This window comes from Anastrepha ludens, chromosome 4 (genome assembly GCF_028408465.1).
Source record: "Anastrepha ludens isolate Willacy chromosome 4, idAnaLude1.1, whole genome shotgun sequence".
Taxonomy (NCBI): Eukaryota; Metazoa; Arthropoda; class Insecta; order Diptera; family Tephritidae; genus Anastrepha; species Anastrepha ludens.
The window spans coordinates 114,731,017-114,757,167 of NC_071500.1; the positions used below are offsets into that span (position 1 = coordinate 114,731,017).

Genomic DNA, 26,151 nt, shown 5'->3' on the forward strand with positions numbered 1-26,151 from the left:
GTTCCAGAGGTTAATATCCGACAAGGTTTTGATAGAGATCTCGTTCAATTTATGCAGCGTAACCGTTTATTTCAGAGATAAATTTCAATCTTAGTGGATTTTTTCGCAAAAAATTGGAAGTTTCGCGATGTTAGGCATAAACTATTATGCCAAATTGATAACATTTGAATGAAAAAAACGCCGATTCATATTTATTGTTGTTATGTTCCAAACAGAAAATAATACATATGTATACTACATGCACATATTATCGTTTCAGCGATTAAATCAAAGTCTGTATTTTTTTTAAGTCTCTTACAACATCTAAAAACTGAAGTTTTACAACAGTGCGCCAATACCCATAAAAATGGTCCAGACCGATTAAGTAGGAATTGACTGTGATACGACGTTATTTGCCTAAATTCAATTGCAAATGGTTGTTCTTGTTCTTACTTATAATGTAATGTGGGGTTAGTCCGATCATTGTGAATATTTTACACCTACCAATGGTGAACATAAGAAAGCTCCACAGCAGCTGAGTTTCGTTTACAAATTTTGGAATGCAAATTATCCCAACCCTACATATTGCAGATAATTTTGTACCATTCTATAATTCCTAATAACTTAGTTAAGTAATAGCCGGCTAACAAATTTAAAGTTATATTTATATAAAATTTATTTATATTCAATTATTATTTATAATTTTTTAGACAATGCAAAACGAAATCGGACTTATTACTTTTGCTGCTAAACAAAAATATTAGTATTTAGCGTATTCACACATTCCTTGGAACAAAAAATGTTAACTTTTCGTTGATTGAACGTCGGCTTTCATTTCATGCGCGATATCAGTTTGGCTTGCATCAGGAGTGTCATCGCTATTATCCTTGGTTTTCACATCCTCAGATTTTCCTGGAGCTACCGACTGCACCGTGCGTTCGAAAAGAATTACCAATTCTGTGTGTGTGGTATGTGGAAACATATCTACGGCAATGGCTGTTTTCGGGAAAAAGGGATCGCCTTTGTATTGCTTTGACTCAGGCCGGCCCAGTTCAATCCAATTTCTTTGCGCATGTACCGGGTTGCAAGATATATATACCTGTCGTTTAATCGCACTTGCTGCGCGTATTGCTGCTATTGATTTATTGTCTAAAATATAAATGAGAATGAATTTTATTTCAAACAGACATTTTGCAATGAAATTCTTACGTAATCCGGCCCGCGGCGGATCCACTACGGCTATCAGGTCTAGCGGCGCACCAGGAGCGTTGCCGTATACAACTTCACGCACCATTGACTGTATGTAGTCATCTGCGTTACCAGCAAAAAATTTACAATTCCCAATCTTGTTAGCTGCCGCATTAAACTCTGCGTCTTTTATTGCGTCTGGTATAATTTCTACTCCTAGTACTTGTTTGCAATGTTTTGCAAAGGCCAGGGCTATTGTGCCAGTGCCGCAGCAAATGTCCAGCACTGTGGAATGCGGTTGGGGTGCAGCTAGTTGGATAGCTTTATCGTAAAGGACTTCAGCGCCTTGAGTGTTTATTTGAAAGAATGCTAGTGGACTTATCTTAAAAGAGAGAGAGTGTATGGTGTCGGTGTTATGCGTGCTACCGGAGAGATGCTCGACAGGTGACACCATTTGACCCGCTTGCCTATGTTTTACATCTTGGTAGTATAATGATGTGCATTTAAAACCGTTTTGATTTTCGGTACAAGTCTCGTAATATTCTTTAAGTTTACTCTTCAAGTCTACCACTTCAGTATCGTTTAAATTGGAGGAATAAACTCCAACAACCAACATTATCTCACCCGTATGTGCAGATGTACGCACCATCAACTGTCGTATATGGCCAGAATTATCCTCAGGATTGAAAGGCAAAAAGTTTGAATTTCTAACAAACTGTTGAAAACTTTGTGCTGCCCACTTTGCCGAATCTGGAATATGAGGTAGGTCTTGTATTTCCGAAACTTCCACCGAACCATCAGCATAGCTTCCCAAACGGAAACCAACAACTATTTCACCCTGCACATTCTTCCCAACAGTGAATTCATTTTTGTTTCGATATCCATTGATTTGCGGAGCCGCTTTCACACCATCGAATTGGAAATCGTTCAATATTTTCTTAGCTTCTTGATTAATGTTGCGTAATTTGTTTGTGAATTTCTTTAGAAGCTCCTGCATTTCATTGCTTTTCTTTTGCAGTTGTTCCTCGTAAGACAAGTTGGCGTAAGGGCAGATTGCGTCGGCAGATGTGCGTTGACGCTTTGGTTGCAAAGCTACCTCCTCACGCTGAGCATGCTCATTGCGGCGCTTCTGCAGCGGATCTGCAGATGCTTTCGCAGCCTGATAGATAGTATAAGCTTTAAATGAAATCCTAAGTGTTTTAAAGAAATTTCATACATACAGATGCTTGTAAAACTTTGCCTTTCCACTTGTAGCCATTAAGAGATTCTATTGCACGTTGTTGGTCCTCTTGACTACGAAAACAAACGAAAGCGAATTCTTTTTTCAACGGCGATTTAATCTTAGTCATGTTTAAGTTTAGCTTGGATTTCAATAGCTTCTTGAATTCCTACGTAGTTACATGCAATTATAAGATATACGAAATTTTATTAGATCCGCATTAGTTAAGCCTGTTCATATTTTCTTACGCCAATGCCAAAGTATCCCAAATTCCGTACTTCTATTTTATAAATTTCCGAAGTGAATTCGTTGCGTTTTAAGTAATTGAATTCATCATTAGCTGTTTCATTAGATTCTACATCTGAGCTTCCTCCAGCTACTGCGGATAATTCATTCACATCGTTTTGTACCTTACTTTTTTGGTCTACTTGTGGAATTGTACAGTTTTGTTCGCAGTTTTCTGTAGACATTACGCTTATAATCAATATTAGAAAATATTAAAATTAATTTGTTATAATAGTTTTCTTCTCCTAGCGTATATTCTTTTGAACATGTGGAGCACACTTCTCCCTCTTTTTAGAAACATTCATTCACAATAATTTTCTCATAAAATGACAGGGTTACACAGCAAAAAATTTTCAATATTAAAAGGTGCGAACAAATTTAAATTGGGGAAAATACCAGAGGTTATTAAAACCCGTTTAAAAAATATTAAATATTGACTAGAGACCGTGCATCGTAAACAGGAACAACATCCAACAACCATCTCAATGATCTTGTGCTATAGAATGTAAACATTGTTCCAAAGTTGAGGGATCCGAAGGCATGTTGGCATAAGATTAATGCAATTGCAAACCGGCCATGGCTAGTCTAATGTGGAAAAAAGAAATCAGTTCAATGATGGTGACATGGAAAAAACGCTAGAGAGGGACCATCAATTGAATATCCTTAAAATTATTGATGGAGTTCTGGATCACGTATGGCAAAGCGAAGGCGAAATTTATCCATATGCTGATCATAGTTCCTAATTATAAACCCAATTACCAGAAGTGTTTACCAAACCAAAAGGCTAAAACTATTGCTGAGATTTTTATATAGAACTGAGTGACTCGGCTTGGAGTAACTATTTAGTTACAATTAGTGTACTTTCGAGTCCGCAGTATTTAAATAGATTTGCTGCTTGTTGGGAATTAAGAAAGCATGTACAACACTATTGCACCCGTAATGGGATGAAATGGTTGCAAAAGCGAATTCGGATATTAGCCATATAAATCTCCAGCTTCGGTATCCCTAGATTTAATGTTAATTACACGATTATTAAGATAACTTTCGTTACGCAACTCTGTGTTTTCAATTATAGACTAGTTTTGTAAGACAAAGAAACAAAATAAAAAAAAGTCTAAACAAATTAACGACAACGAATTTCGCATGCATATTTGCATAAAAATCCTTTGAAATTTAAGTAATCGGCTTTTTCTGATTTTTGCCAATTGCTTATTCCTGGCTGTCATAACTCTATGATATCAACATTGTATTGGAAAAAGAAATTTCCCAGCACTTTAAAGGCATCGATAATTACGTGGTATCGCAGTAATAAGCATCGAGTAAAAGGTACTTGGTAGTTGAGAAAAGATATCGAGTATTTATTAATATTCGCTAGCATCGTTTCCCCACTACTTATAAACTTGTTTGTATAAGCGTAAAAATTCATAATTTCTTAATACGACTAAGAATATGTCACTGATGCCGGGACCATTGGCGCAGGTAAGTTGTATTAAATGCATCTTTCAAATATCCAAACAACTGTATGTCATTGTTTTTATTGTACATCTTTCATTGCTCATTTTTCACATCGCTCGCTAACAAAAGAATGCTATCGAACCGATGCAAGTGGACGCACCCATCGAAGACAATGACAACAATGAGGAACAGCAGCTGATTGTTGAGAATCCTTCACTTGATCTCGAAGTGTACGCAAACTCGTATACGGGGTTGGCTACGTTATACCGTCTAAAATTTGTGGCCGATGTGTGCCCAACACTTCGTGTCGAGGCTCTAAAGATGGCTATTAAACATGTAATGACAACTTACAATGTTAGCATGTACCAGTCTCTGCACAAAAAATTATCAGAACTAAGTGCTGGTGGCTCTAGTCAAGCTAGCGGAGCTGCTGGCTTACCTGATGTTGCTGCTCAATCGGCTGCGCAAGCTGGTGGGGCTGTAGGTGGTGTAGATGGGCTAGACTTGCCAACTTTCGATAGCACTTGGGTTGAAACAAAGACCAAACAAGCTGCATTCAATTTGGAAAAATTAGACTCGGATTTAAAAAATTATAAATCAAATTCAATCAAGGAGAGCATTCGACGTGGCCATGATGACTTGGGGGATCACTATTTGACCTGTGGAGATCTCACCAATGCCCTAAAATGCTATTCGCGTGCACGCGACTATTGCACGAGCGGCAAACATGTGATCAATATGTGTCTGAACGTGATTAAAGTGTCGTTGTACTTACAGAACTGGGCGCATGTGCTTAGCTATGTCAACAAAGCAGAGAGCACACCTGATTTCATGGAGGGTCCAAAAGAAGCCAACTTGGTATGTTATCCTTACAGAATATACTTACGTATATATATATACATATACTAATTTAGTAAATAATTCCTGCAGTCCGTTGCAACGCGTCTTAAGTGCGCTGCAGGCCTTGCCGAATTGCAGACAAGAAAATACAAATCAGCAGCCAAGAAATTTTTGCAAGCCAGCTTCGATCACTGCGAGTTTCCAGAGATGCTCTCTCAAAACAATATTGCTACTTATGGTGGACTTTGTGCACTAGCCACTTTTGATCGCCAAGAGCTGCAAAGAAATGTAATATCGTCGAGCTCGTTCAAGTTGTTTCTCGAATTAGAGCCACAACTGCGTGATATAATTTTTAAATTCTACGAATCGAAATACGCGTCCTGCCTGAAGTTACTCGATGATATTCGCGATAATTTGTTGCTAGATATGTACATAGCACCACACGTTAACACACTCTACACAAAGATACGAAATCGCGCGCTAATTCAATACTTTAGTCCTTATTTATCGGCCGATATGCGTAAAATGGCCACCGCTTTTAACCGCAGTGTGCCCGCTTTGGAAAACGAGGTTATGCAGCTTATTTTAGATGGCCAAATACAGGCGCGTATTGATTCTCAGAACAAAATACTGTGCGCCAAAGAGGCTGACCAGCGTAACAGCACTTTTGAGCGTGCCATTAGTATGAGTAGGGAATATCAAAGGCGTTTGCGTATGTCCATTTTGCGTGTAGCAATGCTTAGCAGCCACATTCAAGTGAAGGTATGTCGCTTTTATTGAATTATTCTTGCATATTTAATATATCGTTTTATAGAATGTTCCACGCGACTCTGGCAATCATGGTACGGATTTCTGTGTGACTCCTGGATCGAGCACTACCGCCGCCGTTAGAAACTGAATTATTTGCTACGTTTCAGATGACTAAATTTGAACTCAACTAACACATTATTATAATTAATATTTCATTCATTAAAAATTCTGAATATTCGGTTCTTATTTTATTTCAATCGTTCATAGATATATAATTTTTACGAGAGTGATTTCGAATGTAAAATTTGTAGTCTGACTCTGGATCACCCATATGATTATACGGGCATCTGCTAACGGTTACGTTCTCGACGCCGATCCCTGGATCTGCTTCGGTTTTGACGATCACCTTTTGCATGGTTATGACGACTTTCCTCCGAAGAATTGCGATGGCCTCTACGAATCTCCCTTGGGTGATTTAAATCCTTGCGTTCTCTTGAACGACTCCTTACCTTTCGGTCGCATCGGCTAGAGCTACTATGTTTACTTTCGTTGCGTCCACGGTCTTTATCTCCATCGTGTGAATGGCTGCGCCGGCCCCGCTGCACGTCTCTTGGCCTACTATTTCTATCATATTTACTTGAATGATGTCTGTTCTTTAATGATTCTTTTGGCAATATATCATCACTCTCTGATTCTGAATTGGAGGAATCGGTAGAAGACTGTGAGTCGTCGCTCGACATTTCGTGTCGCCCCTTTCTTTTATCCTCTTTTGATTTCTTCTTTGCTGCCTTATGTTTTCCTTTTTTGGAGCTGTGATCATCTTCACTTTCATCTGTGTAATTTCCGCTGCTACTGCTTGACTTCTTTGAACGATTTTTCCTCGATTTCTTTTCTTTTTTATTTTTCTGCGTCTTACTTTTCTTCAACTTACGTTTTTCCTTTTTCTTCTTCAATTTCTCAATTTTTTCTAATTTCTTTAGCAATTCAAGTTTTTGTTCCTTGCTCAGCGATTTTAGAAAAGCTAGTTCACTTTTTCCTTCTCGCTTTTCACCTTTCACCTCATTATCTTCATCATCACTAGGCACCAATCTGTGTTGGTGATTCATTTGTTTGATATTCTGAAGCTCCATGGCGGATCGTTTCATGACCAACCCATCTTCCTTCATCTGCTCTTCAAGCACATTCTTTGCCATCATTTCGTTGGCTTCAGCCTCAGAGTGCAGTTTTCGAGCTTCACTCATGGAAATGCTATACATGCTGCACTCTTTATCGGTATTGATGTGGCCCCACTTGTGGCATTTAATGCAACGTACATTTCGAACCTGGATACCAAAAGGCTGATCGCGAATTTCTGTGTCTCCTTTACAGTAAGATTCGCGGGGCGCATTAAATTTCCGTTGCCACTCAAATTTGTATTCTGGCTCAGTGGTGTCTTTTTCGCGTTCCTTACGTACGCCTGGAGGAGGCTCGTACATGAAGTTTACACTTAGTTTGTCTTTGCTGTCTTTACTTAGCATCGCTTTGTTTTCATGCAAATTTTGTTCCTTTTCGTATTGGGTTCGTAGCTCCTCCTGCTTCTTCTTGTAAGCCTCTGCTTGCTGCTCGGCCATCCATACCTGCGCAAATTTTTAAACATTTTTAAATTAATATTAACTTACAAAACAAAAAATTAATAATAACTGTGCAAAACAGTCTACTATATACTTTAAAGAAGATACATTGTGAAATAATTTTACTTACTCTTTTCAGATTGTCTCTAGATGCAGGGTGGAAGAACTTCTTACACATGTAGTTGTTGAAACCTTTACCCATTTCGCCGTTTTTATACTTGAGTTATAAAGAAGAGAAACAAAATCTTGCACAAATATCTTGTGTATTACGTTAAATATCTTTTAGCCCAATAAATTAGCAATAAAAAGTCTTTTTATATATTTTTGCGTTTGTTTTCCTTACTCATTAATCGCCAGCTGACTGCAGTTGTCAAAATACCAGTGCTGCCAAAACGTGCAGAGAAAGAAGTACCAGAGAACGTTAAATATAGAGAATTCTCACGAGCTACGAATAGTGTGAATTGTCAAAAATGAAGTCTAACCGCCGCCGGGGTGTGGTGAAACTTTTAACAGAGCTGTTTACAGCGATTTCTCCTTTAGCATATTGGCCCTGCACAGTTTTTGGCTTCTGTAGGAAATCAAATTGACGAATGGCATTTTTCAAAGTATTTGCTTTTGCATTTTTATGTTCCCTTGATAAACGAAAATTTATTCAATTTGTATTTTCAAACAAAGGTGATGAAGAAAAAACTATTGAATATTTATTATATGCGCCAACATTTCAAATCAAAGTAACTTTAATATTTTGATTTAATTTAAAAAAATACATTATAAAACGACCTCTCACATTTTGGTATGTGCGTTTTATTTGATGAAAATTTTTACTAATTTTTTGAGTCGAAATTAATTCGTAGCATCAAGTGTTTTGGTACATCGACATATGTATTTACATTTGAATATGCATTTATTTGTTCCTCTGGCAAACCAAATTTTTTTCAATTTACATTCTATTACAGGGAATAATAATATACATACATTTGTATGTATGCATTTTCTAGATAGTATAAAACTTTAAAATAAATAAAGGAAAGCTTCAAAGAAACGTATTTGCATATATGGGACAACTAAGCTCTAGTGCATCTTTAATAAATATAGTGTTGCACGCATATGTATGCACTGAAGCAACATGACCTACCTCACGAGCATCGCCTTATCATATTTCATGAAATAATTAGGGAGTACATTAACGTTCTCCGGAAGTAGTCGGTAGGAAAATTTGCGTAGGAGCAGATAACCAGCATCACATTCACAATAATTACTTAAGGGGTTATACGCAGTTATGAAGCAAATAAAAGACGGGTTGTCAAGGATTTATCCTGAAGAAACTTCAGAATATTTTAATTTGAAAATTTTTGGCGGTTATAAAAGCATCCTTCAAGAACGTAACAAAAGTTTTTATTTATGAAAATGTTGATTATAGAGCGCGCTGCAGGCGATTTCTGGAACCTCCTTTTAAAAAAGACGATTTACGGTGTACATCGTAACTCAGGATTGGATTATCTGAAATCAAAAAACCAAACAAATTTTGTTAATATATTAGATTATATAGTAATTAATCGTTCGGCTAATCAAAATAGTGAATTTTCACAAAATGGCAGCTTTTAAAAGAAATGATTTCGATTTTTACGTTAAAATTTGGCCGTAAATTGATTATAAAATGGAAAATAAGTATCAGATTTACAAAAGGAACGATTAATTACTAGAAAATGTATCTTTAAAGATTGAGTTAAAACGGTTGACCGATCAAACAAGCCGTTTTCGAGATATCGTGTACACCGACTTGAAAAATGCCGTTTTGAAAAAAACACGTTTAAAGTTTCAATACCTACCTTAAAACGTGCCGAGGCATCTCTACATATTTAGGTATAACTCCGAAAGTATTGCTTAGATCTACTTAAAATTTCGTGCGTATACTTTTGAATATATGTACATTACAAAAATGCAATAAAAAAATTGATTTTTTTGAAAGTCACAAATGCGTATAACCCCTTAATACGGCAGAGATTTGGGGATAACCTAGTTTTCCCAAATTGCAAATTAGGTCAAAATAAATAATTCGATCCACTATTTTTCTGATAATGATAATTACCAAATAATTATAAATTAAAATATTATTATACATTAATGATACTTTGCCTAATTTTAAAAGAACTCATTTAATTACATATACATACATATATTTCCCACAATAATTTACAATAAAAAAAAAATCATCAAAAATATAACACGTATTACAATAAATTTGTTTAATAAGACTATGAATTTCAAGTTCTCGCCGTGAAGTCGAGATTTTCCGCAGACAATATTTCCTCTTGGTCAATTCAGGTATCGAGCCTGCTTTGCAACCTCAGCTAAAAATTAAATACGTTTTATGCGATAATAACACAACGCATAGAAATAAAAAATGCAGCAGGAGATTATCTATTATTCAATATTCCATATTATTTGAATTTGTCAAAACGCATCCTGCAAATATTGAGATGTGAGAAGGGACAGGAATTCTAAATATCCCAATAACAAAACTCGAGTTTACAAGTACCAACACAGTAGACATACTAATATATTTTTATAATAAATTTTTATAGGTAAAGTGAGAGTTGTTTGTGGTATGTGCCTGTGTGCTTGTGAAGTGTAATGGCACGATAATTTTTCGGTTGATGTGGTAGAGTATGTACCTAGTGGTTGGCGTTTGCCTCTCTGCCGGTTTCTACCTTTCATCGTTTGTAATTCTTCGGTGGACACAACAATAGGCACAGTATTTGCCACTTTCGTTGCTGTCTCAGACGAGGTCGGCTTTTGTAAAGCATATTTTTGCATTTCCAAATATTTTTGCCAGATTTGCGTGATGGTGCCACCTTCTTGGTTAAAGTCTTGAAATTGCAACTTTACATTGCCGTCATTCACATATACCTGACGTGTTAGTTGAAAGTGATGATCTTGTATGAGTACGTTACGAAAATTGAGCACTTCTTCAGCTTCAACACTGTCTTCAATTGTGTCACCTTTGCCATGAACAGTCCGAATGCTACCGCAGACAGCACCTCCGACATCTATGCTACCCACTGCACTGTTGCTTCTGCCACAGACACAGGCTTGCGTCATATCGTTGGAGAGTGTTTTCTTTTCAGTAATGGTTTCTTTCTGACTAATGTCGTTTGTATGCATTTTGTTGGCGCTTGTTGGCTTATCAGCATTGACAAGTCGTTTTTCTCCCAGCATAAAATTGGTCTTCTCCAGTTGGTTCACTTTTTGTTCCAAGTAATCGATCTGCATTGTGAGACGTATATGTTGCAGGCGATATTCCTCAATAGTCGTTGGCTCCACATCTTTACTGCTGAAGAGTTTTGCGTGCTTGATGCGCGCGTGCACCTGTTGTGCGACATAGCTTTCAGCGACCGAGGTCACCTTTGCCAAGGCATAGATACATGCAAACACGGCCAGGAAATTCAAATAAATGTCATAATTCTCCAAGCAACCCTTGGACTTCAGATTTTCTTCGAATGCTTTATCTAAGCGATAAAATTGAAAAATCGTTATGCTAATAAATAATTCATTCTAAGCTGCAAGCGACTCACCCATTTGGATCTCAACAGTCATTTGCTCTTCTCGTTGCAGCTCGATTTGTTTGAAATAACACAGAATTATCCACGTCGTAACCGCCAGCGATATTAAAAATAGAAAATTAATTGAGGAAAACATTTTGACGTTTTTGGAATTTTGATCATAAATAAAAAGAGAACAATTCCAGTACAAAAAAAAAAAATTTGATTGAGTCCCAATTTTTTCACACAAATTTTTTGTGCTTTAATATGTATCTGAATGAAAATGCCGAATCTTTAAAGGAAATTTCTGAAGAGAAAATCGAAGTAAAATACAAGATATCAACAAATGGTGACAAATGCTAAGTGCTTAGGGCGACAAGTAGCTTGGTCGTTCCCACGACAGTCGGCTCTATGTTACCAGAACAATCCAAATTTACAAACATGTATACATCCGTCAGGATTGCTTCTGGACAGCATTCTTCAATCACCTATATGAAATGTTTTATGCAGTTACAAAAACCACAGGTGTCTTGATGTTTTCCTACAAATGAATGGCCTAGCAGTATTATACCGCCTGAGCAACGACTGATTAGGCGTGTGTGTGAATACCAAGGACGATAGATTTATCAGGTTGGTTGTTGTTGTTTTAACAGCATAGTTAGCCCTGTCAGTGTAAGTATATCATCGGTCGTCTTCGTCTAGCTCATCTAGGGGTAGGCCCAGGAAACATGCTGTTTCGACAGGTTGGGTCCAGTGGGAGAGGGGGGTTAGATGAGTCGGTTTGAGGGGGCATGTGAAGAGGTGGTTAGTGTCGTGCGGGGTACCTTCACATGCCGGACATGTGTTTGGTATGTCGGGGTCAATTCTGGATAAGTATGAGTTTAATCTGCTACAATATCCAGAACGTAATTGTGCCAATGTTACACGAGTCTCACGGGGAAGCTGGAGCTCTTCATCTGCGATAGGTGGTGGTTGGACTCCGATTGCGGCACTCACAGGACGGGAGTTCATGAAGGTGGTAACGGTCTCTCGGTGAATGTCGTTTATTGACTGTCTAAATACTGTCCGGTCCAGTAGGTTTCGGTCAGTTTTGTCCTGGAGTTCGTCAGCGTAGTCTAGGAGGTGTCTCCTGACGTGCCTGGGAGGCAGCTCTGGCTCAAGCAGTTGTCTGCAGGGGTGAAACCTGCGGTAACACCCCAGCAGGAACTGCTTGCTGAACAATTTGTTGTGCTCCGCAACTGGGAGCATTTGTGCCTCGTTGTGTAGGTGTTGGATGGGTGACATCAGGAGGCACCCGGTCGCTGTCCGAATGGCGGTATTTTGACATGTCTGAAGCTTTGTCCACTGCGAATCACTAGTTCCAGGCGACCAGACAGGCGCAGCATAGTTTAGAACCGGCCGGCCAATTGCCTTAAATGTCGAAAGCAACAGTTCTTTGTCTTTGCCCCAAGTGCTGCCGGCCAGCGATTTGAGGACCTTGTTGCGATTTTGGACTTTTGTGGCAATTGCGGTTGTATGCGCAGAGAAGGAGAGCAAGCTGTCAAAGGTTACACCCAAAATTTTGGGGTTATTTACAGTCGGAATTGGTGTGTCGTCGACTTTTACCTTAAGGGACAGCTTGACCTCCTTTGTCCAGGTGGTGAAAAGGGTCGCCGTGGACTTGGTGGGGGAAAGTTGGAGATTCCTCGCAGTGAAAAAGCGAGAAAGGTCGGTGAGGTAGTTGTTCACTTTGGAACACAGGCCATCGATGTCATTGCCCGACGCCATTATCGTGCAATCGTCAGCGTATGAGATTAGGGAAACTCCCGCTGGTGGTTGGGGGAGCTTCGATATGTAGAAGTTAAAAAGCAAGGGTGAAAGGACACCACCCTGCGGTACACCTTGCTTAATCTTCCTCTGCTTTGATATTTGATCTCGAAAAATCACTGACGAGTGCCGACCGCTCAGGTAGTTAGCGGACCATCTCTTCAGCCCTGGCGGGAGTGTCGACTGATAAATATCATCTAGCAGCGTGGAATGGCTGACTGTATCGAAAGCCTTCTTTAGGTCCAACGCTACTAGGACAGTCCTCTCGCAGGGGCGGTTTTGGTTAAGCCCGCGATTTATCTAGACGTTTATGGCGGTGATTTTATCAGGTTGGTCAATAACTACGGTAGAAAACCAAATTGTAAGAGGAACTTCGACTGCCGCATTACAGGGGAAATCTGTACGATCATTTCAGATGCATTCATACACTCGTTCAATCAGTCACTGTTCAGATGACAACGAAGTTGACAAACTGCTGTCAAGTCCACGGTTATGTCAGACAATCAGCTGATTCTTTCAAATTCGCCGAAAGCCGGTTAACGGTCTGATGATATTTCTTCTTCTGAATTTTCCAACATGTTTGTATTGCCCTAAATGAAAATTTGTAATTATTAAAATTTTTTAAAATATGCATAATATATTTTGATAGTAGGCTCAAGGTATTCCTTAAGTTAAACATTTAAATACGAATGATACGTTTTAAACGTTATACTGTAGGTATATGCACGTGCGTAAAAAATGTCTCCTGAGGTGAATTTTTTAATCATAGTTGTGTATTTTTCCCATCATAGTTGTGTATCGTATTGCATTAGACACATCCATAGAATCTGATACCAGTAGAACAGCTGGTTTGTTTTTTTCTTCCGATCACCTTGTATAGATTCGCCTTTTGCAGTGCAGTAGCATTTACAGTGTACAAATGCAGGTATGTAGGTATACGAAAGTGTTTTATAAAAAAAAATCGATAGCAAATTGAAAATTATATACAAATAATCATAGGCAGATTAAATTTAACTAAAGAACATACTTATACAATATTTATATATTTTTTTAAATTAGTAAGTTAAAAGTAACAAAATTTTGTGCCAGACAATTAAATAATTTCACGTAGCCCATCTGGGTAACAATTGAAGGTAACTTAACATACAAAACAATTTCTAACCTTTTTTATTTTGAATTTTCTCGCTGATCCTGCCAAAAGTTCTTTATGTTATCGTAACCACGGTGTCCCAGTTTGTAACCCGCGACGGAGTGCCCGATCTGTACAGCCTCAGGCAAACTTTTATTGAGCACTTGCAACGCATGTATGACTCCAGCGCAGAAAGTATCACCAGCGCCCAACGAGTCTACTATCAGAGGTACTTTTTTTGAAGGTACAAAACAGTAATTGCCCTGCGCATCCACACAACCAGCACCCTCAGCACCCCACGGGCATATAATTGCTGGTTTAGAATTATTCAATTCTGCCTGGGGTTTGAATTTGTCATATAAACCCATTACTGCCTCTTCTGGCTGGTTCCAACCCAAGTAAGTTGCCAAGTCTTTGCCTAGAAAGACAATGTCAGCTGACTCACCCAAAATAAGTATTTCGTCCTTAATTTTTTCCAATTCGACTGATATTCTAATTTGATTTATAGTGTTTTTCATCTCTTTATTATAGTTGCGAATATCCTTTATGAATTGCAAAACAGACTCAGGATTGCGACCTTCGAGATGAACCCAGCCATAGTTGCTCAATTTCAGTTGTGCAAGATGCTTATATTCCAACAGTGGAAATTCGGGATTGGAATGAATGATTGTGCGCGAACCAGTCTCATTGTTGAGTATGACCGATGAGAACGGTGGATCCTTTTCAGTTTTTGGACAATTTTCAATAGCTATTCCATACTTGTGACAATCTTCGCAAAGGAAACCAAAGGCCGGCGAAGCGCTTAGCATACCCAAAAATTCGACATGAGCGCCGCCTAATTGCTGTAGTACACTGCAGTTGTTGGAAGCATTGCCACCACGCTGCCAATAGCCAGTTACACAACGTTTATCGGTATCTTCGACAGGGTAATGATCCACGACATGTATGACATCTAGCACGCACATACCGACGCAGACTATGCGGCGCTGCTGATCCATTTTGCTAACGGCAGCCAATTATTGTTGCACGCGTAATTTTGCTTTGGTTGTAAAATTAAATTTTCTTTTTTGCGGTTTTGTTTCGGTTAATTTATTTTATTTTTCACTGCTTACTACGCTCTGCATTTGCGAAGCGAAGTTTTTTAATTTATATATTGACTTGAACTATTCATTTGGCTTCACATTGATATCTGAACAATTGAATTACTGCCTTGCTACCTTTATTAGCAAAATCAAATCTTATCAGAGAAGTATTTGCTCGCGTTGATACATACTTTAAAACAGCTGTATTCGATTGTATTCACAGCTTTGAACTAACTACAGCTCACCGAGTGATTGCTGCTTTCCTCATTCATAATTCTACCTATCTCAACACTCTCTGTGATTGCTTTTAGCAGTCGTGCTCCGAAGCACTTCAAGTTGTTTGGAGATAGGCTCACTGAGAGCGGCCTACATCGCCATGAGAGATCTCTATTGACACTAACAAATTAACATTTTTTAATACATATGTACATACATTATTATGGACATTATCTACAATGTATAATTGTATTTAACTGTCTTTAGTTGTATTTGAAATACCTGGATTTTCATTCTAGTTCAGCAGTAAACCTTTCACATTTTCAAATTCAATACCTTTTATATTATGGTACATAAAGTGCCGTTATTGCTTGACTGGCAGAAGCCGAATTCCGATTTCCGTTTCCCACCAATAAGAAAATTTTTTCATTCAGTTGCCCCTGTGGGTCACACCATATTCACCACATGATAGTTGCCCCACAATTGTAAACAACCGGTTACCCGAATGTCCTGCATATTTTTGTGTGGTGGTTGCCCACCATCAACAGGGTGCTCCGGTGCCAATGATTGCGCGCCTGGTTTTTATGCTATATGCGCACTATTGTAGTTGATTGACTTGCTATCCGGCTGTTTGTTTATTTACTTTGTTGACTTGCTTATGATGTGATTGTGTTGAGTTTCCGATTTGCGGCAGCCGCTCATGCAACAGTGGGTATTTCTTAACGCTCGCTCCCACTGGGCAGTCAGTTGGTGTCGTTGATGCCGCGTTGAATCATACAATTATTAAAATGCTCGGATGCCAAGTGCCCTCTCACTAGTAAAGAGAAGATATCAGAAGGGGGAAACGTCAAAAAAAAAATTAAAATAAAACTAAAAACGAAACAGTTGAATGAGATATGAAGAATTTGTCAGCTGGTGCTGTTGTTGGAAGAGATAGAAGTCAGCCAGCAATGTGGGCAGTTATACAGAGACTTGCGCGACGATATGACGTGTATTTTTAATGTTTGTTGTTGACGACACGTTTTGAATGTGATTTCCAACTGAGATGAATTGAATTTAAAAATTGATGTTCGTGTGTGTGTTGAATTTGCACAATTTGGTTTCAGTTAAGACCTGTTGGGCGTCTTGAATTCTGTACGCGAAAACGCAAACTTTCCGAATTGTAGTAGCTGCGAATTCAAGCAATCAATTAAATTTGCAACTCCAATCTGTCAAACAAATTTACCCAATCTTTGTAGTCAAGAACAACTATTTTGTATTTATTTCATTTATCAGCGGCAGGAAAGAATTCCGTGTTATCGAAAACTGCAAAGTAAACAGCGACGAACTTTAGGAACGTAGGAACGGTGTACAAACGAAAAATGCAAAAAATGCTCAAAGCGGCAAAATATTAGGTTGAATTACAGGCATACTGCAGTAATAATTAATCAAAAAAAATTTACGGTGAACGGAAAACGCATAACGGACTAAAAAAGTGACAAAACAAATATAAAAATATATAGAGTGCAGACATATGTATGTATGTGCTTATGTGCATAAACACTTAGTGAATGGTGAGTTTAGCTCCAAAAGTGGAAGAGTGAATTTTTCTAGAGGCGCTTCTCACCGGTTGATCTTTCAATCAGTTTCCGTTGCTGCGCCGCTCATTCTGCGAATCGTGGTGAAAGAGAGTGGTCGTATGTTGTTGTCCAAGGTGTGGATTCGCCGTGGTTTTTGTCGTTGTGGTGGCACCGTGCCATTTGTATTCGTACCTAATTACATACACATATATGTACATATGTATGTACATGAAAGTGGTCGCAATCTGCGGAGGTTCAAGATTCGTTGGCTGATAATAGAAAAGTTTAATACTTGTGTTTTCTTTTGATTTGAAATTTTGTTATTTTAATTTGTGTTTATTGTTGTGTACCGTTTTTCTGATTTGCAAATGTAATACACAAATCAACAAGTGTAGCTTACTTATGCCGTTCGTACAAAGTATCTACTCTTGTAGCTGTTAAAAAGTGAAAAATAAAAAGTGAGAATAAATACACCACACACACATGAATACATAAATACATATGCATAAGCATATTATTCACTCCATAGTAATAGCCAATAGTGAGAAAACATAAAAGATTTGTTTTTGGAATAAACTACGAAAAAATGCACGTGTTTGGTTCTCCAACAGCCCGCAAAGTTCTCAAATTCCTTTAACGATCGCTAAGTACTGTGAGTATAAATGTTCCAACTGTATATTTGTATTTTTTTCGAATAATATTTTCATTCATTTATAAACGGCCAGCAAGCTTTTGTTGTGTAGATACTGTGAGGGTCAAAACAAAGTGCACAGCAACGATTCCAATGATTGCAGTTGTTTTCTTTAATGCCCTCTTTTTAATATATTATGCGTCTACACACCCGCTAAATTTGCTAGTAAAATGATATTTTAAAATATCGCGTAAGTTTATGTTACTAATTTTCGCCTGTGTTGCTTTTTTTTATATAAAGCAATATTCTAATGCATAGCGAAAATGTTTACCCTTTCGATATATTTTTTATGAGGAGTTTTTTCGTGGCAGGAATGGACTCGGGGGTTTGTCATTGCCTGTCGAGCGGCGAGCGCTATTAGAAAAAAATGTCTATCATTTTCTAACTTTCTATCTTATATTGCATGGGCTAAATATCGAATATCTACACACTTTTTAAATGGACTAGAGAAAAGAAGGCTGCAATAAGATCCATCGTGTGGAACGTTAAAAAGTCGGAATTGAATTATTCTTGAAATATGTTGCTGAAATCGTACATAAGGGACTTAGACAGAAGCAGTTTATATAAAAAATTAATTAAATGCGATAGCTTGATTTTGCTAAAAAGTCGTAAGACAAAAATAATTCTTTCGCAAATAATGTCCAATTTAATTAAGTAGAAAAAAAATATCTCCTTTATCATATGTCTCAGCAATCGGGCCATTTTCCCAGTCCACGGACTTAATGACTTGATGGATCAAGTATTTGTTGAAAGATAAACTAGGGAAACAAAAGTAATAAAATCATGCTAAAATAGGTAAACAAAAATACTAAAATTATTCTCTATGATTATTAAGAGCAGTACTCAAAATACATAATGTAATAAATGAAATTTTCTTTTTAAAGAAACTTTATTTCGACGCTCACAGCTTGCACATATGTATGTATGTATGTAGTATGCAGTATGTAGGTAGAGTGGAATCCGTGATAATAATCTTCCACTAGCTGTCGTGCATTTAGATCCCCCATTTCATGTATGTATATTGTACACAATGTTGTACTTCGTTTGTAAGTCCTCTCATTTGAGTGCGTTGATAAGCTTCTTTATCACGCACAGAGTTGCATTTGACATTTTTTGTATTTCTGTCTTACGAAGTTTAAATTCTAAAAGTCATCATATTCAGTTGTGTAAATAATAGTCTTCACTTTGCGGAGACATTCCCACGTTCCGATTGTTTTCGATTATTATCGAGCTAAGATATTCGCACTTATTGCCCCTATAAAATTTAGTTAACAGTTATGTCTTAAGAAAGTATTATATAAATGTTTCATTAGAAGAGCTGCCTTGTATGGCGGTATCATTAACTAATTTCACTTAATCAGGATGAATATGGTCCTTTATTAATCTCTTCAAGTGTGCTGTTCTGGCTTATTAAAGATGCGCAGATTGTTAAATGATCTCGAATTTCCGAATATGTTTTGTTTTTCAGTTTACAATAGTATTAACATTGCTTTCTTTCATAATTCTTTGGTACACTTAAAAATAGTATTTTTTCCGTTCCACTTCTGAAAATCAATGTTAATATTTAGAAGCCCTTAGCCCTTAACTTAGCGCAAATATGCAACTAAGGTGAAAACATACACATGTAATAGTTCTTATGTTCATGTGTATGTAGTATGTATGTAGATGCATTTGTTATTTTATTCACATTTCTTTGTTTATTACACTTGTTTTTTATTTTTTATTTTTCTGTTTGTTTTTCACAGTCTCTAGCATGATCACTACTCAGTTTTATCTTCATTAGGCAATATTTGGGGACACTCTCGCTCTCTATTACAATCACTAGTTAGCGCCAGCACTTTGCAGTAATTCTCAATTTGTGTAGTGTGCTCTCTTTGCAGTACAGTTTATTGTTAGGAATGTGAGTGCTCTAATGTGCATTAATGTGTGTAAGGGGGCGTTCTCTCGCTTTTGCTGTTGGCACTTCTATATGGAAATTATTGAACGTACACTTGTATAACATATTTAATATATTTGCATACATATTTTCACATATGTATATGAATGTACGTACCAGCGACGACTGATAAAAGTGGCTATTTATAAATCTTTGCCATTTTTTTTCTTGCTTGATTTTACATTTTCACCATCGCGTACTTTTCAAGCTTATCAGCGGCGGCATTTCTTTCACAATCTTAAACAGTGAGGGCCAATTTTTTATTGTATTATTGTTTTTACTATGGTTTTCGCTGTTTGTTTTCTGCCTAAAAAAGAAAAATAATGTGGAATTAATTTATGTGACCCGAGACTGATACAATATAAACTTTCCTGCTGATAAATTTCTTCCTTAACAATTCAAAGCATTTCCAGCTTTCTTAAGACGTGTTTTAAGTGAATCAGGTATGGGAGTTCTTTAATAAATAGCGTCACAACGCTGTTGTTGTTGTTGTAGCAGCATAAACATTCCCCGTGCATATACGAGGAATACTGTTGAAGTGGCAGTCCTTAGCCGGATATAAATCCGGGTCGTTCCGGTTACGTAGAACCGACTGTCGTGAGAACGACGGCATCACAGTGAATTATGACGATTCAGCAACTTGCCGCAGAAAAGAATGCTGCTGAGTGTTGCATAGCAGAAATGTGTGTTTTTGTGAAGTTTTGCATTTGCATTTCTCCAATCGAAACTAAAAAATAAAAAAAAATAGAAAAAATATAGTTCAGCTGTATGCCATATGCTTTAATCCTCCACCGAAATAAGTATTGAGAATTCTATATTTAAGTAAAGAGAGTTTACGGACGCGCCTATCAGACCTCACACGTGTCGCTGCAGTCTCTGGCATCCTCTAAGTAAAATTAAACACACATCTGAAAGTTGAAATGGTCCATATTTCTACTGTTCCGCCCGAGTTTTATTTTCTCCAAGTTTTGGTGTCTGTTTTGATGCTAACGTCCAAATGGAGCGTCATAAAGTTTGGGTTGGTGTCGAAATTCTGTATGTACAGAATTCTAAAAGCAAAATTCTGCTTTTTTAAAATTCTGCTTTCTAAAATTCAGCTTTCAAAATTCTGTATTACAAAATTCTGTATTAAAATATAATGTTAACAATATTAAAGAGGTAATGTAATTATTTAATTTATTATTATTATTATTTTTTATTATTATTCGAGATATTAAATAAAATAATAATAATAATAATAATAATAACAATAATAATAATAATTTTTTCTTCAGTTTCGATAGAATCCACAGTATTTGTGCGTAGAACTTCTTTTCGCGTGGGCGGCCTTCGGCCGCGCTTCAAAAAAATAACCCTCATCAGTCCAACTCCGGCTACGCAATCCACCGTATTTTTGCGTAGAACTCTTCTAAAAAAAACGAACAGCTGCGAGGAATTATTAAGAAAAGAAATGAATTAAGTCACACTACATGTTTAAAAAGAATTCCAAAAAATATTGTAATTGGCTAAACTAAAATATTGTTATCGCTTAAACATATACATATGTATATTTATGGAATAAATGTTTATTTTGTTACTTCTTGTATGACGAAAGTCACAAAACTGGAATAAAGCAGAATGTTTCGCATTAAACATGCAGAATTTTGAAAAAGCACAATTTTAGAAAGCAGAATTTTAAAAAGCAGAATTTTAAAAAAGCAGAATTTTAAAAAGCAGAATTTTTTTGCAATTTACAGAATTTTGTCACCCAGAATTTTGTAATACAGAATAATGACACGCTCCCAAAAAGTTTATATCTACTTCGAATGACAGATCGTTTTTATGAGAAACTGTTTGAAAAACACTTGGAGGCTGTCCACTACTTGCCCCTCGTCTATATAGCAAACAGCTTTTCGACACTATATTTTCCCAGCTCAATTATTATTCCAATTCAGTTTATCAAACTCCGCTCTACCTGCAGGTGTGGCCAACATCAACTATTAACCGGCTCTCAGCGGCTTTGAAGTAATCAGCTGATTTGCTGACGTGTAAGGGATGTGACTGCGCTTTGTTTACAAAAAACAAAAACTTATATTCTCATGTTACTTCGTTGCCGTTTAAACAGCGACTCAAAAATCTTTTGCCGAAACCCTTATGACGTGGCAAGTAAAGATACTCTCACAATTTTGCTCCGGATGTCCAAACTTTGTGATCTATCATCTTTGCCTTCTCGATTGTCATTTCCGCTACGAGGACTTTGTACATTATCATGAATATAAGTAGATTTATATGTAAATAAATATGTATGTATGTGTGCTGGGGAAGAATTCATAAAAGAACAAAAAAATTGTTTATTCATACAACAGAAATTCATTGAAAAGCGTCACTGCCAACGAGCCAAATAAAACAGAAATATGTAAGTGGAGGCGAAAGTAGTGCTTAAAAAGTTCGCGGGCAACTGTGAAAAATCAGCATAAGCAAATCGTTAGTTTGACATTTTATGCGGCATCATCTCTATACTGGGTGTTTTCAGTGGTTTTTCTTGTTGTTTTTTTTTTTCTAGATAGCCGCGATTCGCCGTATTTGCAACCATTGTTTGTAAATATGTAGCAGTTGTGGTTATAAAATCTCTGCTGTAAGCTACAACGGAAATTCCGTCATTTGCGGTAGACTTGCCTGACTCTTGTCGGCGTTTTGTATCACGACTGCCATACACAAATAAATATTATAAATGCTGTCATCACTGTGTTTTTATTATATCTGCTGTTCTTTTATAATCATTTCTTTGATTTTTTAAACACGACATGCTGATATTACTTGACATTTATGGCAAAGTGTGTTAAGAGAGTTAAGAGTATTTAGAGGGTAAACTATGTGATTTTGAAAAATGATGCGGAGCATGTCAATTAGCTTCTTGCAAAGTGACTGTACTCTAAGCTTTGGATGTCATATGAGATTTTATCGGAAATGATTTAGTTTTGTGCGACATCTTCAATACCGTTTAGTAATTCTGGTAATATTAAAAGTAGCTGCGCTACTTACGCTAGTTGATTCGGTTTTGGCTTAGCTAATTAGAATTTTCACTGCCTTATGAAGGAAAAGCGTCATTCTCAATAAAGACCACTCAAATATTTTGGTAGAAAAAAGTGAAGTGCCCACCCAGCAGGAAACACAATAGCATCCATTTTTATAACCTTGATTTTTGTTAAGGTAATCAACGTGAGTGGCATTAGGTTTGATAGCCTGTAGGAACTTTAAATAATTTCTATAAAACACCTTCATGTAAGGCGGCACCTGTTAATATAATATTTAAGAAAATTATAATTCGCAAATTAATTCAATGGATAGCTGAGTGGAAGGTCCCAGATTCTGGAAGCAGAGGACTTCAGAACCTTCAAATGTTTAATGCAATGTTGTCCTAGGATTGTACCGTAAATATTTACAATTAAATTAATAAGTTTGCAAGCCAATATTTGCAGTCGTTACTGAATGATTTTTTCCAAACTCGAACAAAAATCTATGGGCTTCTGAAGTTTTTTGCACGGATTCCACCTTTAATTTCTTCTAATTGCAAAAACAAACACACAGATTCTCATTGTTTTGCCAACGGAACTCTGGACTATTGGTTTTGAGACTTCCAGGCTCGGGTCCGCCCATAACGATTTTTGTAAGAGTTTTCTGTAGGAATCTCCCGAGCTTCAGATTTCCGGGTAAGCACTGTTTTAAGGCTGTGAACAGTCTAGTCATAATCTCGCTGGAGAAACTGACTGGTTCTCTAGGCATAGGACTGAATGACCTACACACACTTAGTTGACTTTTTTTAATTTCTCTAAATTTGGTAGAGAAAACTCCAAAAGTTATGAAATCATATATTAGCTCTCATGACATACCATACATCTACGTGCACACCTTTATCCGCGCGATTTCTGTGCAAAATTGTTTATCATTTTCCTTCGATCCAATGACGGAATAACAAGTAGTGCAAACAAAATCGCAAAATAAATACAGTGCACTCGCGATAACTCGAACTAATTAAAACAGGCGCTGTTCGATTTATCGAATTTGTTCGACTTATCAATTGAGTGTGCTATGTTAAAAAAACAGTCATCGATATCGATTTTTCGATCGATTGTTGAAAATGGAAGCCAGTAGAAAATTTCTGTAGTATAATTTCGTTATACGAATTACATTTTGGTCCATTGGCTGGATCAATGGTGTCACATTCGGCGGCATAAACATAGTTAAAATTAAACCATCCTCGGACTTTAATTCGATTTCGTTGGGATGTGATGGGGCATTATCAATTAGAAGAAGAGCCTTCTCAGGTAGTCCCCATCTTTCAAATTTTTTCTTACCTAAATATTAAAGTCATTTAACTTGGTTAAAAAAATTGTTTTAATGAATCTGGATTTTACCTGCGGCACGAACGAATTATGAAACCAGTCTTTGAAAATCGCCGAAGTCATCCAGGCTGATTTGGAATTTTTGTACTCCACCGGACAGTTAAAATTTTTGAAAACACGAGGATTTCTTGCTTTGTCAATAACGAGAAGTTTAAGCTTATGGTTGCCGGTAGCGTTAGTGCAAGCCATAAATTGCCTTATCTTTCTTTTTTATAAGACTTATGGTGGACTTGGCTACCCCATATTCCTTCGCTAGAGAAGTAACACTACGTCCACGTTTAATTTTGTTAAGGACTTCAGCCCTCTCTTTTAATGTTAAACACTTCAACCTTTTACGATCCATTACTCACGTGCACTGATATACTACAAATGACAAATTTAAAGCAATTTGGTCAATGCAAGATGTTGTTCCCAGAAAACTAACGGGATATTAACGCCGAAATATTCATATGGACAATACACTAGTATACATATAATTTATATACATATACTATTACATATGTATCTATGTACAAAATGTACATGTTTGAAAAGAATGTGTGTACAAATAAATTTGTTTTTTTGTTCGAGTTATAGCGCTTTTTTATTGTTCGAGTTACAAAGAAGTCAATAGGGGAAAAAATGTGTTCGAGTTAGCACGTCGTTCGACTTAGCGGCTATTCGAGTTACCGCGAGTGCACTGTAATAACAACCCATGCACACAAGCAAACCAAAATCCTATTAATGTGTATATACATATCTACATACATATCTATTTACACATGTATAAATATATTGCTGTTGACGTATGTACGTATGTAAGTAAACGTATGCGACTAGCGAATGCCGGCGGCTGCAAATGATACCAGTATGCCGCGCAGCTACTAAGCGAATAAAATTTCGCGAATGTCAACTAATGTAGCGAATATGTACTACCGCATACATGCATACATATGTGCATATGTACATGTATGAGCGTACAATAAAGATTAGCCCGCACTGCGACATCTTATCAGTGGCTGTAACGATTTTGTGTTTATTTCCATGTCGAGCAAAATGAATTCTTGCTTATGTCGACAACCGCCTCCATCGTCCGCACTGGCAAACGCTGCTGAGGAAGTGGGTTGAGATCTGAGGTCCGACAGATGAGTATACATATGAATATCTACATATGAGTACAAAAGTTTCGAATGTGGCGACTAACCAATTTGCATTCTCGGCGAATGAACGCCGAGTAAGCGTTTAGCGCCGCGCGCCGAGTGTCGACTGTCGAGTGCCGAACGCCACCGAATTTCTTGGGTAGATTGGAGAAAAATTATGTTCAGTGATAGGTACTAACAGGCAGAGGGGTAGGTGGGAATCAAAAGCAAACAATGAAACAAGAAGATACGAACAACGCACACAAATACCTATAAATGAGAAAAACATATGTATATAAAATTATTTGTTGTAAGCGCAAATCTCAAGATCGCGGCGATATTCAATGCTTACGATTAATTCGCAAGTGAGTTGTGAGTGTGGATTGTAGAAAAACAAGAGTAAACAAAGTAGACAATGAAATTCTTGGTAAGTTTTGTGTTAAGCGGGGGATCGTTTGAGTAAACGAAATGAGTAACGGTCACTCCCCGTTAAAGCCCATACTTAGAGAAGGCGAAATTGAGTAAAAGCAACAAATTGAAGGAAAATGCTAATGAGTTGTTAAAACAGCTGCTGCGGGAAGAAAAGCTCCCACACTCACTGCCCTACAGATATACACATACATACATATATATGTATGTGCTATGTCAAACCGCAGAACAAGCAAGGCAGGGCAACTACTAGGAGTTATAGTGGTAAATGAGAAACTTCACAACTTCTTCCGTTAGGATGTACTTTCTGTTATTGGGTGGGGTGAGCTGGAAGTGCAGAGACGGCAGGGTTTAATAAGTATGGCATTCCTAGCGCGACACTGTGAGTTTGTAGTAGCTAGAGTGTGTGCTAGGGCGAGAATAATAGAAATAGAGTAAACGATAAGGATATCGAAAACTTATGTAAATTACTGCGCTTCCGAGATTTTCCGATGATTTTATTGAATGAACATTCTGCGCTTTTGATTTGGTGTAATTGAAACTATAAAGTTTTTGCATACCTTTTTCTTCCTTCATTACACTCCCTCCATGACCAACATTATTTCAGATATTAATATTTGAAAAGCTTACTATTCCTTCCCTTTGAAGGAAGAGGGTAACATCCCTTTGAGAATGGAACAGTCCTTTGTATAACATCTTTGACCACGCCACACAGTCGGAAGAGTATGACGAATGATGATGATTTGCTTCGGGAGAATGGGAGAACCGAGGTAGCCGGAGTGTTACCTAAGCTTTTTTGCGTGTTTATTTATTTGAGCTTAATAGCTCATAAGTTTTGTTAGTGTATACTACTGTGGTGTGGCTAAACACCTTTGTAGAAATTTATTTAGGCTTATGGCTCAGGAGACTGTTGGGATGAGTCTTGTTGATTATGC

General features: G+C 37.2%; 6 protein-coding genes across 8 annotated transcripts in view; 2 read left to right on the forward strand and 4 right to left on the reverse strand.

The window, feature by feature from the left end:
• Positions 1–637: 637 nt before the first annotated feature.
• Positions 638–2,971, reverse strand: LOC128860694 (tRNA (uracil-5-)-methyltransferase homolog A). The gene is made up of 4 exons (XM_054098360.1): positions 2,635–2,971; positions 2,388–2,555; positions 1,189–2,326; positions 638–1,128 (listed from the first exon to the last, which is right to left on the reverse strand). Exons 1-4 carry the CDS (start codon positions 2,854–2,856, stop codon positions 782–784), a joined length of 1,875 nt encoding a protein of 624 aa, XP_053954335.1. The 5' UTR covers positions 2,857–2,971; the 3' UTR covers positions 638–781.
• Positions 2,972–3,979: 1,008 nt separating this feature from the next.
• Positions 3,980–5,973, forward strand: LOC128860695 (COP9 signalosome complex subunit 1b). The gene is made up of 4 exons (XM_054098361.1): positions 3,980–4,150; positions 4,256–4,984; positions 5,057–5,728; positions 5,781–5,973. Exons 1-4 carry the CDS (start codon positions 4,121–4,123, stop codon positions 5,862–5,864), a joined length of 1,515 nt encoding a protein of 504 aa, XP_053954336.1. The 5' UTR covers positions 3,980–4,120; the 3' UTR covers positions 5,865–5,973.
• LOC128860696 (corepressor interacting with RBPJ 1) lies at positions 5,954–7,701 on the reverse strand. The gene is made up of 2 exons (XM_054098362.1): positions 7,457–7,701; positions 5,954–7,332 (listed from the first exon to the last, which is right to left on the reverse strand). The coding sequence occupies exons 1-2, from the start codon at positions 7,526–7,528 to the stop codon at positions 6,067–6,069; spliced, it is 1,338 nt and encodes a 445-aa protein (XP_053954337.1). The 5' UTR covers positions 7,529–7,701; the 3' UTR covers positions 5,954–6,066.
• A 1,780-nt stretch (positions 7,702–9,481) lies between these two features.
• Positions 9,482–11,122, reverse strand: LOC128860701 (uncharacterized). Of its 3 annotated transcripts, none has more exons than XM_054098376.1 (3): positions 10,902–11,122; positions 10,038–10,835; positions 9,482–9,792 (listed from the first exon to the last, which is right to left on the reverse strand). In XM_054098376.1, the coding sequence occupies exons 1-3, from the start codon at positions 11,023–11,025 to the stop codon at positions 9,755–9,757; spliced, it is 960 nt and encodes a 319-aa protein (XP_053954351.1). In that variant the 5' UTR covers positions 11,026–11,122; the 3' UTR covers positions 9,482–9,754. The 3 variants fall into 3 exon arrangements, with proteins under 3 accessions (XP_053954351.1, XP_053954350.1, XP_053954349.1); XM_054098375.1 differs by having other exon boundaries at positions 10,002–10,835; XM_054098374.1 differs by lacking the exon at positions 9,482–9,792 and having other exon boundaries at positions 9,799–10,835.
• A 2,203-nt stretch (positions 11,123–13,325) lies between these two features.
• On the reverse strand, positions 13,326–15,686 carry LOC128860702 (ketohexokinase-like). Its single transcript, XM_054098377.1, has 2 exons — positions 13,837–15,686; positions 13,326–13,560 (listed from the first exon to the last, which is right to left on the reverse strand). The coding sequence occupies exon 1, from the start codon at positions 14,799–14,801 to the stop codon at positions 13,842–13,844; it is 960 nt and encodes a 319-aa protein (XP_053954352.1). The 5' UTR covers positions 14,802–15,686; the 3' UTR covers positions 13,326–13,560; positions 13,837–13,841.
• An 845-nt stretch (positions 15,687–16,531) lies between these two features.
• The window catches only part of LOC128860698 (receptor-type guanylate cyclase Gyc76C-like), a 150,188-nt gene continuing 140,568 nt past the window's right edge, over positions 16,532–26,151 (forward strand). The window contains exon 1 of the mRNA XM_054098366.1: positions 16,532–17,312. The gene's annotated coding sequence lies outside the window, so the exon portion shown is untranslated. The remainder of the gene's footprint in view (positions 17,313–26,151) is intronic.

What these genes read in the sequence shown, in the direction of transcription:
- LOC128860701 (XM_054098374.1), bottom strand. Translation starts at nt 11,025, where the DNA reads ATGTTTTCCTCAATTAATTTTCTATTTTTAATATCGCTGGCGGTTACG. An exon ending in GACTGTTGAGATCCAAATGG is followed by an intron (nt 10,836 to 10,901) that starts GTGAGTCGCTTG and finishes TTTATCGCTTAG; the next exon opens with ATAAAGCATTCGAAGAAAAT.
- LOC128860694 (XM_054098360.1), bottom strand. Translation starts at nt 2,856, where the DNA reads ATGTCTACAGAAAACTGCGAACAAAACTGTACAATTCCACAAGTAGAC. An exon ending in TGGGATACTTTGGCATTGGC is followed by an intron (nt 2,556 to 2,634) that starts GTAAGAAAATAT and finishes GTAACTACGTAG; the next exon opens with GAATTCAAGAAGCTATTGAA. An exon ending in TCCGCCGCGGGCCGGATTAC is followed by an intron (nt 1,129 to 1,188) that starts GTAAGAATTTCA and finishes TTTATATTTTAG; the next exon opens with ACAATAAATCAATAGCAGCA.
- LOC128860696 (XM_054098362.1), bottom strand. Translation starts at nt 7,528, where the DNA reads ATGGGTAAAGGTTTCAACAACTACATGTGTAAGAAGTTCTTCCACCCT. An exon ending in CTAGAGACAATCTGAAAAGA is followed by an intron (nt 7,333 to 7,456) that starts GTAAGTAAAATT and finishes AAATTTGCGCAG; the next exon opens with GTATGGATGGCCGAGCAGCA.
- LOC128860702 (XM_054098377.1), bottom strand. Translation starts at nt 14,801, where the DNA reads ATGGATCAGCAGCGCCGCATAGTCTGCGTCGGTATGTGCGTGCTAGAT.
- LOC128860695 (XM_054098361.1), top strand. Translation starts at nt 4,121, where the DNA reads ATGTCACTGATGCCGGGACCATTGGCGCAG. An exon ending in TGCCGGGACCATTGGCGCAG is followed by an intron (nt 4,151 to 4,255) that starts GTAAGTTGTATT and finishes CGCTAACAAAAG; the next exon opens with AATGCTATCGAACCGATGCA. An exon ending in GCAGCCACATTCAAGTGAAG is followed by an intron (nt 5,729 to 5,780) that starts GTATGTCGCTTT and finishes ATCGTTTTATAG; the next exon opens with AATGTTCCACGCGACTCTGG.